Consider the following 13,527-nt stretch of genomic DNA (forward strand, 5'->3'; position numbering starts at 1 on the left):
AATATTGTATTGATGGATACGCAAATAAAGCTATTTATCTATTAATCCTCAATTTCTGTACCAGAACAAAAATGATGCATAAGATATGAAGGGGCAAAACCTCCGCTCACAGGACAAATTCCTCCTCTCAGTACCCTTCTCCACCACTGCCAACTCCAGGCTCTGCCATTTCTGCCTCGCCTCACCCTATGCTTGGAATAAACTTCCTGAGCCCTTGCACCGAGCCCCTTCCCTACCAGTCTTCAAGTCCTTGCTCAAAGACCACCTCTTCAATGTTGCCTTCGGCACCTAACCTTTATACCTATTCATGAAATCTAGACTGCCCCAATTTGACTGCCCTATTTGACTGACTGTACATTTGTCCTTTAGATTGTAAGCTCCTTGAGCAGGGACTGTTAATCTGAACAGCGCTGCATAACCCCAGCAGCGCTTTAGAAATGTTAAGTAGTAAGGGGCAAAACTATCTAAATCTTGTACAGTAAACAGTAACATTTAAATCTCAATCTGGCCTGTATAGGGAGCCAGTGCAATTTTCTATAGTAGTGAGGTGTGGTAGCCGTGTTAGTCCACTCTTAAGGTTATCAATAGACATAAAAAAAAATAAAACATGGAAAAGAAAATAAGATGATACCTTTTTTATTGGACATAACTTAATACATTGCTTGATCAGCTTTCGAAGGTTGCCCTTCTTCGTCAGATCGGAAATAAGCAAATGTGGTAGCAGATAGTATATATAAGTGAAACATCCAAGCATTACTTTGACAGGTTGGGTAGGAGGTATGCTTGTGGACATCAAAGCAGTTCATTGATATTCTAACAGGATGGGTGTGGGTAGGTGAGAGGAGGGTGATAAACAGAAATACAATTTTATGGTTTATAATGGGCTAGAAAACCCAGATCCTTGTTAAGTCCTGTCTGTTGGGTGTCAAAATATTCAATCATTCTGACTTCAAAGGTCTTACGTTCCTGTATTGTTTTAAAGTTACCTTTCAGGATTCTCACTATGAAATCACTGGTGCAGATGCTTAAGACAAGATTTAATCTGCACAGACATCACATGAAGATAGTCGGTGCCATTCAGGTTTCCACCCTGGTGGGCCAGCATTTTACAAGACCAGGACACTGCACCAGTGATTTCATAGTGAGAATCCTGAAAGGTAACTTTAAAACAATGCAGGAACGTAAGATCTTTGAAGTCAGAATGATTGAATATTTTGACACCCAACAGACAGGACTTAACAAGGATCTGGGTTTTCTAGCTCATTATAAACCATAAAATTGTATTTCTGTTTATCACCCTCCTCTCACCTACCCACACCCATCCTGTTAGAATATCAATGAACTGCTTTGATGTCCCCATGCATACCTCCTACCCACCCTGTCAAAGTAATGCTTGGATGTTTCACTTATATATTGTAAGCCTGCAGGGGTGCTCTCAGGTGTGCAGTGGCCCTCTAGTGGCTCCTGCCTGGCCCCACCAGCCCTCTGCTTCACGGAACAACCATGAAACAAGACTTCTCTGGGATTCTGGTGACTCGAGCCTCTCTGTTTGGGCCTCCCCTTTCCCTCAGGGTGACCTCTCCATTAACCTCCAGTCCTGGACCTGCCTCCCTGCTGTATCTCCTGGTAACTGACCCCCTTACCCGTTCTTCTGGTGGGGCCCCCTGGTCACCCTTCTCTGGAAGATAGCACAGATTCCTCTGCTTTCAGAAATATGCAAATTAGCTGAGTACATGTAAATTCAGTTTATTAGAACTATGCTTCAGTCTTGTGGGAACCTTTCTTTCCAACTATTCTTTTACTGCAAATTCACTCCCTGAGACCATTTACTGTGGGACACCTGGGTCTCAGGGTATAACAGCCACCACCCCTGGATAGGACCTTCTTTACTCTCATTAACCTTACGGTCCTATCCTCCACCCCACGGCTGTTTATTCATTTTCAACACTTCACAGTTCCAACATTAGTACTGGGGATCCACAGTCCTTCCCCTTGAACACCCCGTTCTTTCCCAGTACTGAGGACACACAGTCCAACCCTAATACTTCAGGGACTTCTTACCCCAGGATTTTCAGCCTGCTTTTCTTCCTTGAACACACAGTTCCCCCTCCCCCATAGAGTTAGCCCGTCTCTTCCAGGGGATCTCTCTCCTTCGGGCAAAACTCCCTCCTCTACTGAGAGGAAGCTATTTATGAGGTGTCCAATAAACCTCCCCACCTCTCGAGACCTCGCCCCTCTGGTTCCAGAAAGATCTGGGTCTAGAAGTCTCTTCTTACTCCCCCAGCTACCTCCATGGAGCTCCCTCTACTGGCCCATGCACGTCCATACTCAGCTAGAGCACTGGAGCTCCCTCTAGTGACCAGAATGGGCATTTTCCCGGTTTCCAGTGGGAGAGCGCCCTCTGGCGGCCTCCTCAAGTAAGGGCAGACACTGTGTTTTTCACAATATACTATCTGCTACCACATTTGCTTATTTCCGATCTGATGAAGAAGGGCAACCTTCGAAAGCTGATCAAGAAACGTATTAAGTTATGTCCAATAAAAAAGGTATCATCTTATTTTCTTTTCCATGTTTTATTTTGTTTGATTTCTACTGATAACCTATAGTAGTGAGAAACCAAGTCATATCTTGATAGTGAACAAATGAGGTGCAACACCACATTTTGAACAGTCTGTAATTTCTTTTCAAAAATTTGTGCAGATGCTCCTAAATAAATGATGTGACAATACTCTAAGGAGCTCAAAATCAAAGATTGTACTATAAGCTGAAAGTGTTTTTTTAACAAAATATTTTCTTACATGTTGTAAATTTCACATCAACAAACATTCTTTGTATTAGTTTAGAAATCTGCAAATCTAATGACAACCTATTGTCCAGCTGAATTCCCAGAATTCACATAGAAGAATAATTGTATAAATTCTGATTGATCATCACAGAGGTTTCAATTTCTTCTTTAGAGCGACTAACCGAAATGTAGTTTTATCTGAATTCAATTTTAACTTATGTTGTTTCATCCAAGAATTCAAGGTATTTAAAATATTATGAAGTAAGTCAGATTGAGAAGAAACCGGAGAGAGTATAGGAACCATAATTATTATGTCATCTGCATAGTTAAAACAGATCGACACCCACCTTCTCCAGGACAAAACCCAGGGAGTACATGTAGATATTAAAAAGTATAGGGGAGATTGGGGAATCCTGACCAAGACCACTGGTATTCTTCCCACGTGTTTGAAAGTTTTCCTTCCAACTTAACTCTATAGAAATGGTCTTTTGAGAATCCAGAGAACCAGCTGTATACATTTCCAACAGAGTGGACACCCCAGAGGGAGTGGAAAACATGAAAAAAGATCTGAAGAACCTAGAAGAATGGTCTAACGTTTGGCAATTAAAATTCAATGCGAAGAAATGCAAAGTGATGCACTTAGGGAGTAGAAATCCAAGGGAGACGTATGTGTGTTAGGCGGGGAGAGTCTGATAGGCACGGACGGGGAGAGGGATCTTGGGGTGATAGTATCTGAGGACCTGAAGGCGACGAAACAGTGCGACAAGGTGGTGGCCGTAGCTAGAAGATTGCTAGGCTGTATAGAGAGAGGAGTGACCAGCAGAAGAAAGGAGGTTTTACTGCCCCTGTATAAGACATTGGTGAGGCCCCACCTGGAGTATTGTGTTCAGTTTTGGAGGCCGTATCTTGCGAAGGATGTTAAAAAAATGGAAGCGGTGCAAAGAAAAGCTACGAGGATTGTATGGTATTTGCGTTCCAAGACGTATGAAGAGAGGCTTGCTGACCTGAACATGTACACCCTGGAGGAAAGGAGGAACAGGGGTGATATGATACAGACGTTCAAATATTTGAATGGTATTAATCCGCAAACGAATCTTTTTCGGAGATGGGAAGGCAGTAGAACGAGAGGACATGAAATGAGATTGAAGGGGGGCAGACTCAGGAAAGATGTCAGGAAGTATTTTTTCACGGAGAGGGTGGTGAACGCTTGGAATGCCCTCCCGCGGGAGGTGGTGGAGATGAAAACGGTAACAGAGTTCAAACATGCATGGGATATGCATAGAGGAATCCTGTGCAGAAGGAATGGATCCTCAGAAGCTTAGCTGAAATTGGGTGGCGGAGCAGGTGGGGGGAAGAGGGGGTGGTGATTGGGAGGAGAGGATAGGGGAGGGCAGACTTGTACGGTCTGTACCAGAGCCGGTGATGGGAGGCAGGACTGGTGGTTGGGAGGCGGGAAATACTGCTGGGCAGACTTATATGGTCTGTGCCCTGAAAAGGACAGGTACAAATTCAAGGTAAGGTATACACATATGAGTTTGTCTTGGGCAGACTGGATGGACCATGCAGGTCTTTTTCTGCTGTCATCTACTATGTTACTATGTTCTACAATTCCTATACCATCAAGTATCTGCAAAAGGATGCCGTGGTCAACCACATCAAATGCACTGAAAAGGTGAAACTGCAGCACCAGAGCTTTTTTACCTTCAGAAATAAGTCTTCGGATGTTGTAAAAAAGAGAACCAATAACTGTTTGACCTAAATCCTGACTGAGAATAATGCAGTACATTGTGATGTTCCAAATAATAAGCTGCAATGCCATTTCCTGCGGTGTCTGACGATGGAGTTAGAGAGCGGAGCTTGCTCCCAAGCCAAGCACCAGATGACAGGAAGGTGTAGTGGACAGGGTGTGCTCCCACACCACAATGAAGATGGAAAAGTTAGCGGTCAAAAAAAAGTCACTAAGCGCACAGTGCAGAGCCAAATTCCACACTTGGCTTATACAAAGACTAGGGGATACTCAATGTAAGTTACATGGTAATACTTTTAAAACAAATAAGAGGAAATATTTTTGCACTCAATGAATAGTTAAGCTCTGGAACTCATTGTCGGAGGATGTGGTATCAGTGGTTTGTGTATTTGGGTTTAAAAAAGGTTTGGGCACAGTCCTGGAGGAAATAATCCATAGTCTGCTATTGAAATAGACATGGGGGAAGCAGCTGTTTGTTCTGGGATTGGTAGCATGGAATGTTGCTACTCTTTGAGATTCTATATGAATGACCTGGATTGGCCACTGCTAGAAACAGGATACTGGGCTAGATGGACCACTTGTCTGATCCAGTACTATTTTTATGTTCTAAACAAAAGGTCAGTCACTCAAACTAACATCATAGGTGGGGGAAGTATCCAGGAAGAGCGACATGCAACCAGAGATGTATCAGAGCATATGCCCAAAATGAGCTTTGAACAAAAAAATGTTTAATATTAATACTTGGCTTGGGCTGACATTTCATACATGTCCATTTTTACAGGGGCTGCAAAAACTGCCACATAGACCTTAACTCTAACCAAAACGCTGTAGCTTAAAAACAATTTAAACAAGAAGGTCCTCGGCTTGGTAGTGCGACACTTCCTGTTGGTCTTCAGGGAGGAGCTGCAGACAAGATTTCCCCAAGACTCTGGTTCTTCCTAAGTCTGAGGTGCTGAAAAGAGGTCAAGGGGAAGGGCAAAGGATGAGTTACCATGTAAGCGATGCTGTGCAGTGCCTGGTCTCGTCTCATGTCATCTGCTAACAATTTGGAACTTATTTACACAAACCCAAAGCAGTTTCTTTAGTACAACATTGGTCAGTCAAAAATTACCATCACTTCAGTGTCCAGTGAAACAAGCAGCATGAGCTACTCAAAATGTACATCCTGTGGGGGAAATGTTAAAGGGCACCAGCCCATAACTCCAATACGGGCTAAAGCTGCTAATCCCACGATTTCTGGGATAAGCAGCATAAAATGTTTTGTACTTTTTGGGGATCTTGCCAGGTACTTGTGACCTGGATTGGCCACTGAAACAGGATGCTGGGCTTGATGGACCTTCAGTCTGTCCCAGTGTGGCAATACTTATGGGGGTACTGAAAACATAAAAGTTACAGAGAACGAAATATAGTGTTAATTGCGTACAGGCAGATTCCTGAAAAACAACATTCCCACAAACAGCAGCTGAAGGTCCTGAACTGTCTGTGGCTGATCACATTCAGCATTAAAAAAAAAAAAACATCAAGGCCACAGACACTGGAAAACAACTGCAAACCCAACAACTGTGAGGCATGGGGTAGCAGGCACAGGACTATGTTTGGGGAGAGGGGGGAAATCACTGGATATTCCCTTCCAGTAATCAGCCGACCAGGGGCTATGCAATTTATATCCTTGATATTATCTTCCTTCCTCAGATCAGTAATAGCACAGGTCTTGCTTTAATTTCAGCCACGGTGTTTTACTGTCCCTTGCCTGTGCTTTTCGACAGAGGTGAAGAGTCTCAGCCTTTCCTCAGAGCACTTCAGATGTCGATGATGACAAAAACTTCAGGCTTTTCCTCTTCATAGACCTGCATAGCAGAATATGTTATTGCCTTGACCTCTGTGCCCTGGGAATGAAAGAGTTCACATTAGCAACTGAAACCAGGGTACAGGAGAGAAAGGACATGCAGACGCTTTGGACAAAGGTTTTCATTACTTACCTGTGGGTGTTTTGATAAATCAAATACTTCTCCCCACCTGTGTGGAAATAAATGTGAAGAGGTTACACAGCTGCATTCACTACACAGTAATATCTGTACTGGTGTAAAGAAACCCAGGACACAGGATAAAATTCCTGGTGTCACAGTCCTGTAGAAAAGACCAAGCTACTAGTCCATTGGCAGTGACGTCAAAGCAAGCTTTATGCACCAGTGTGTTACAAAACGTATTTATTTATAAACACTAGATATACTATTAACTGAACATGAGTGCTGGTAGGGCAGTTTACAATAAATAATAACAGAAGAAACTAGGAAGAATTAAAGTCATGTTACAATCTTCACAGTAGGAAGATGGAGAAAGAGGGGGAAGAGGAGCAGAAAGGGAAATGGGACTTGATATACCGCCTTTCTGAGGTTTTTGCAACTACATCCAAAGCGGTTTACATATATTCAGGTACTTATTTGTACCAGGGGCAATGGAAGGTTAAGTGACTTACCCAGAGTCACAAGGAGCTGCATTGGGAATCAAACTCAGTTCTCTAGGATCAAAGTCCACTGCACTAACCACTAGGCCACTCCTCCACTGAACTATGGATGGAGCAGGAGGAGTTGCCACTGATCAGCAAGGAAGAAACCAGTTAACCATCAGCTAGCTGAAGTGTGCCAGGTCTTCAGCATGCTCTGTAGACCCAATATAATACAGTCACTGGGGTGCAAGATATTTGGCTGCATTAAAATCTGTGTTACATTGGGTCTTCAGTGTAAGAAATTAGATCTTACCTGCTAATTTTATTTCCTTGAGTCCCTCCAGACCAATGGTTATACACTCTCCTCCAGCAGCTAGAGATGAAGCACCACTGACTCAGAGCTTTCACCCTATAAAGAGTTCTGTGCAATCCACAGCTACCAGTTTTTCGGTAGCACAGCAGACTACCAACATCTCCCTTCAAGAAGCAAGAGGCCAATGGAAATAACAGCAACCAAGCCCAACTAAAGCCCAGAGAAACAACAAATGACAAACATTTCTCTCCCTCTTATTTTACTCCAACTTACAATCTTTCTGGTGTTTCATCTCATCTTACTCCACAAGTAGAGCCTCCCGAGAAGCCCATAACTTCCCTGTGCAATACTTCTGAGTCTCCTGGAACTGGCCCCTCACCAACAACTCTGGGAGCCTGAGGACCTTGGACTCCAAGTCCTTTCCAAACAACAGTTTATATTTAAAGGGAAGCTTACTGTGCTGAATCTGACAACAAATCCATTGTGTCATCTTTTCTGGCTCTGGAATTGATGCTGGCCACAGTAGTGATAAAAGCTCATATCAAGTTGTACAAGGCATTGGCCAAACAGGCAGTCCTTGCCTCTCCTCCCAAGGACACAGATAAGGACTCTTGGTAGCTACAGAATCCACCTCCACAAAACTGCCCCCCCCCCCCCCTGCAAAGCCAACACAACACCTCAAAGGTCTGTTTCAGCATCTGACGGTCCTGCACCCCCTTCCACCAGAATGGTTGTCTTCTTGATAAATGCAGAGACTCTACAGCCATCGCAGGGAGCCCCGTCATAGACCTACTCCCTTCAGGCCTGCATCTATTGTGTCCCACTCTACCACAATCATGCCTTTGATCGCCCTGTGGAAGGGAAAAGCCTTGGCCAGCTTCCTGATGACTCAAGCAACACATCATCTGCAATGATGTGCTCTGCTGGCTGCGATAATAATCGCAGGACCTGCGATAATAAGATGCCAGCTCATCTCTCAGGGGATCGTCTGTAAGGCTTAAAGATATTCTCCCAATTCTTCCAGCTGCATCAAGGATTCCACTGACTCTGCTGCCTCCAAGTCCTCTTCCAGGGCCACTTTAGACCTCTAGCAGATGAAGGGCCATCCCTAGATAACCAACCCAGTGAGTGACCCCTCCTTAATGCAGAAGACCTGGTGCATCATCACCAATATGAACGTAAGGGTAAAGAAGACCATCTCTGACCCTGCCTCTCAATCAAAAAGGAGCCCTTTCTTTGGACCTCCACAGGACTTAACACTGGGACATGGGATCATGCACAACTGCATCTCCAGACAAAATAGTGGATGGTCCCACCAAAATGCCAGTTCACCAGCCCCAGGCACTCCTTTAAAAAGAGCAGGCTCCTTTGCTCCACTGATACAGGCAGAGTCAGTGGTGCTACCGTTGACAGACTGCCTGGCACTCTTCATCACAAGCACAGCACTGCTGCTTCACTTGACCTGCGCCACCATTACACCTGGTCCCAAAGCATCTGCAGCCCATCATCAGCACAGACCAATTCCCCCCTCCCAGCTGTCCTGTAGTCGCTGGTAGAGAGAGCTGTTAAAGCTGCTGCATGATATTTTCTTTTTCTTCTTTTCCCCTTTTTATAAACAAACTTTATTCAATGTAGATTGTTCCTACCTCTGTCTTCCTCACAAGTGTTGAGGAGAAGGACAGAAGGTACTTCAGTCAAATATCCCCACATAACCACTGGAAAGAAGAGGGATCCAGACCCACTGCGTTTTGCACCTCCGGATTATTCAGACCGGTCTGTCCAGTTAATTACCTACCATCTGCTGGAGACTGAGACATATTGGCTGGCTATGTATACAGGGAAGTCACCAAACCAGTGTCTCAGTCTCCATCTGCTGGCAGGAAAGTAGAAACCCATGTGTCTGGAATAGTTTAGAGCAGAGGGTTCTCAGTCCAGTTCTTGAGAAACACCCAGCCAGTCAGGTTTTCAGGATCTCCACAATAGGCAGGAGACACATTTATATGCAATGGAGGGAGTGCAAGCAAATCTGGCTCACACCCTATTCATTGTGGACATCCTTAAACCTGATTGACTGGGTGTTGAGAACCCCTGGTCTAGAGGGATGAAGATTAATAGGGAAAAAAAAGTAGAGTCCAACTCTTAACTGTGTTATATCAAGCTATGTTATATAGCTGTGGTCTTCACTCATTTTTAAGTTGGGGGCACTTTGGATCCAATGAGCTAAAACAGCCACCAAATAAATATCTTCTCATATGAGATGCTGACCAGTGTGTGTCAATGATATCCATCCCGCCTTGAAACGTATCCTTAAGGAGTGGGCATTTCCAAATGCATTATCTTCCTCTACTGGAGAAATGCCTTGTCCTTCAAGCATGTGGCTCTTCCTCCCATTCATTTCCCCTTTTCTGTCATGAACTTGGTTAGAGTGGCAGAAAGAAAGGCAGAATAATGATGGAGGGCCACCCCAGAGGTCTCCAAGGGCTGCCAGTGGCCCTCAGGCCTTGCATTGAAGAACACTGGGTGGGTCTACAGTGTACATCACAATATCCTCTTCTGCTTTGAAGAGGGCCACTGAAAACAGAAAGGGATCAAGAGAAAACACATTCTATTGCATTCTAGCGTCAGGGCTCAGTTTCATGCAGGTGTGTCTGAAGAACCTCTGCAATGTAGGTATGTTATTTGAGAAATGCACACCCCTGTTCCCCCCCACCCCACCCCCACCCAGAACAAAAGGAAGACAATTTTCTCACACTCTGCTGCTCACTCACCCGATAGAACGTATCTTGTAATTTATTCGATCGATGTGAAGAACCTTTATCTCCTTGACAGAAAAAAAAAACAAAAGTAACAGCAAATGAAATGTCATCTCCAAAACACTGAGAATAAGATACATATTGCAAATGCTTTGCGAAGGACTGAAAAGAGGTGCAAGATTCTTACTCTGGGTACGAAGAATTGATCGGCACTGAATTTATACAGCCACTCATCCAAAAAGTGAAAAAGGAGAGCCAGCATGTCATGACCTATGAAACAGAAGGAGCAAGAGAAAGAAGTTAAAAAAACATAAACATGAGAGCCAAAGGATTATCCCCAACCCATCTCTGAGGAGGGAGAAGCACAAACTTGACATTAACAATGTGCTCACAGATTGATGTTACAGTAGACCAGAGAGACTTTAGCATTTCCAGTTGTACTAGAAAAAAAAAAAAGCCATTTTACAAAAATACCAGGAAATCCACCAAGAGGAATCAGAACAGTGTTTCCAGAAAGTCTGTTTCTGAACTGGGTTTTCATCATTTCACTGCTGTCCCACTTCTCTTCAGCATGATTCAGATGAAGAAGAAACATTGAAATGATTCCCACACTAAGATATTTTCTCCACAGTTTTAATCCAGATTAGCTCCTGAATGAGCTTATTGTCCATGGAAGGTGCCCAAGCAGCAGATCAGTAAAAATCTCTAGAACCCAGTTACAAGCTTCCTCTCTACCACTGGAACAACTGCTTGAGCTCCTCCACACCCAGTTTTAGCAAAGTCCTGCCTCGTATGGGCAGACCCGAGATACAGTTTAGAATACTGATCATCTGGATGATGTGCCTGCCATTGGTTTCTGCTGGGATTTATCTAGAATCGCTACAGTTCACAATGCAGTTTTAGCTTCTCACCTTCTGCCTCCACTTCTACAGTATCTAGTGGTTCCACCGTTTCGATATCTGTCATGTATCCAAACATGGCCATGGCACATTGCTCAAATGCCTCCTCCAGAGTATCACCCCAGGCATGTAACCTGCAGGAAGAAGGAGGCAGGGCACACTGCCTTTAGAGACGTTGTTGGAGATCAAAAGGAATAATCAGAAAGCCACATATTAAACACTTACTGCACATCTGCTGTGTGATCCAGATCTGGGACAACAAAGAAACAAAAACTTGGATTAGACTGTTTACTACTACTACTACTACTTAGCATTTCTATAGCACTACAAAGGTTACGCAGCGCTGTACAAGTTAAAACATGGGGAAGGACAGTATCTGCTCAAGAGAGCTTACAATCTAAAGGTAACAAGCTATGTAGTCAGTGTAGGTATCATGAATGGGGAAAATGGTTAGGCGCCAAAAGCAAGGGAGAAGAGATGGGCTTTGAGTAAGGACTTTAAAATGGGCAGGGAGGGCGCATGGCGTATGGGCTCGGGGAGTCTGTTCCAGGCATAAGGTGATGCGAGGCAGAAGGGGCGGAGTCTGGAGTTTACAGAAAAGCATGTGTGTGGGGGACATTCCTGCTCTATTTACTCCCACCAAGACGATAATGCTGCTTTGCTGGGCTATAGCAGAGAAGTTCAAATCCTGGGGTTGAATACAACAATGCAAACCACACCCTCCCCATTGCAGAAGGCTGGGCACTTCAGACAGGTCTGTCTAGTTTGGGTGTTGGCACTGCCTCCTTGTTACTACAGTACTCTCTGATTCTTTTAAAGGCCTTTTTTTTCCCCCCTATCACACCAAATTTAAATAATAAATTTTATATGGCTTTTGAAAGTTATGATCCAGTAGACACGTTTCAATTTATACCCGATGTAAGTAGAGTCAAAAGCAGCTATGAACTGTTTGGAAACTGACAGTTTTAAGGGGCATAAGAGCAGGACACCGTGGTACCACCACCAGCCATGATGTCCCATTCACAAGGTTGGAAGCTGACCCCTACCCCACCAGCATTCGAGGGGGCTGAGACTATTGACACCTCCATGCAAAATAGTAGCAGGCAGTCCTGCTCACACCTGTTCTGAGGTCCGACTGGAACTCTCTGTCCCCAGAACCCAGTCCACCCTTCCAGATTTAATACTTTTGATTATAATAGCTTTTGAGTTGGCTTCCTGTAAACGAATCATTCTTTAAAGGGTCTCGACATACTCATTGTGATCTCATCCCCTGAACCCTTCTTTTATAAATTAACTACAACCAGAGTGACACCTAGTCATGTTGTTATTCGGTTGTCTATTGATGAGGTGGTGCTTTTGCTAAAGGGCACTGAAAGCGCCTGGTCCAGACACAGAGGATCAGCACTTGCTCTCCCGACACCTTCCGAGGAGGCAGACCCAGGCCGGAAAGGAGGGAGACCAGGCGGGTGCTGCTAACTCCCAGCTCTTTCTTCTCGCCGCAGACCCCCTCCCCTCCCCCCGGGCCGGTACTTACACTCGTACTTTTTCGTGATGGACGGGTATTTCTCTTTGATTGTCTTCTGATCCTCCGTTAGATTATAATACCTCTCATCCATTACCGCTCACACGTGAGATTATTATGGCAGCTGATGAGCTTCTCTTCCGCCTTTTAAAAATGGAGCTTCCCATGTCGGCTTCAGCCAGAGACTCGCATCATGTGACCAGCTCTTAAAGAAACAGCAACATATGGGACTGGAGGAGTGGCCCAGTGGTTTACAGCACCGGTCTTGCAATCCAGAGGTGGCTAGTTCAAATCCCACTGCTGCCCCTTGTGATCACTTACTTAACCCTCCATTGCCTCAGGTACAAACTTAGATTGTGAGCCCTCCTGGGACAGAGAAACATCCAGAGTACCTGAATGTAACTCACCTTGAGCTACTACTGAAAAAGGTGTGAGCAAAATCTACATTAATAATAATAATAGTGAAAAAAAGGGCACAGACAGGACGTGTACCAGCTGCCAACACAGGTTGCAGCCAGGGCAGTTGCCTTGGGCCCTCTCAGCCTGCCTGAAGATGAAGGGGGGGGGGGGCATAGCCTGCTGGCAGGATTCAGGATTCCCTTCCAGATTTCAGTTCTAGGATTCTAACACTGATACAGGGCCACCGAGAGACAGGGAGGGGGTGCCCCCCCCCCCCCCCGAGATCGCCCTCCCCTCTCCCTCCCCTCCACCCCCACCCGTCTCCCTCCGTCTGCCACCAGGGCTGGGCCCCTGCATTGAAATCACAGTTCCTCTCACCTCCGTGTGAAAGCGCTGCAGGAAGCAGATCGCTTCCCTTCGGGCCTCCTTTCCTTCCTGTGTCCCGCCCTCGTCTGAAGTAACTTCTGCGAGGGCAGGACACAGGGAGGGAAGGAAGCCCGAAGGGAAGTGACAGGCGCTGTGATTTCAATGCAGGGGGCCCGGCCTGGTGGCAGACAGTCGACGACAGAGGGTGGGTAGGACTGCTGCGCCGGCCCCCCTTGAAAGCTGGGCCTGGGGAACCTTGTCCCCCCATGCCCCCCCTCGGTGGCCCTACAGTGATAT

The 13,527-nt window shown here is 45.3% G+C and overlaps 1 protein-coding gene across 1 annotated transcript; it reads right to left on the minus strand.

Moving 5' to 3' along the window:
• Window positions 1-5,238: 5,238 nt before the first annotated feature.
• On the minus strand, window positions 5,239-12,603 carry ZBTB8OS (zinc finger and BTB domain containing 8 opposite strand). Its single transcript, XM_030218121.1, has 7 exons — window positions 12,478-12,603; window positions 11,169-11,193; window positions 10,956-11,077; window positions 10,232-10,314; window positions 10,060-10,112; window positions 6,512-6,548; window positions 5,239-6,418 (listed from the first exon to the last, which is right to left on the minus strand). The coding sequence occupies exons 1-7, from the start codon at window positions 12,557-12,559 to the stop codon at window positions 6,332-6,334; spliced, it is 489 nt and encodes a 162-aa protein (XP_030073981.1). The 5' UTR covers window positions 12,560-12,603; the 3' UTR covers window positions 5,239-6,331.
• Window positions 12,604-13,527: the final 924 nt, after the last annotated feature.

Source organism: Microcaecilia unicolor, chromosome 11, assembly GCF_901765095.1.
Source record: "Microcaecilia unicolor chromosome 11, aMicUni1.1, whole genome shotgun sequence".
Lineage (NCBI taxonomy): Eukaryota > Metazoa > Chordata > Amphibia > Gymnophiona > Siphonopidae > Microcaecilia > Microcaecilia unicolor.

Coding starts and splice junctions, on each gene's coding strand:
- ZBTB8OS (XM_030218121.1), bottom strand. CDS start 12,559: ATGGATGAGAGGTATTATAATCTAACGGAGGATCAGAAGACAATCAAA. Junction 11,078..11,168: donor GATCACACAGCAGATGTGCA/GTAAGTGTTTAA, acceptor TTCTTCCTGCAG/GTTACATGCCTGGGGTGATA. Junction 6,419..6,511: donor ATTTATCAAAACACCCACAG/GTAAGTAATGAA, acceptor TTTCATTCCCAG/GGCACAGAGGTCAAGGCAAT.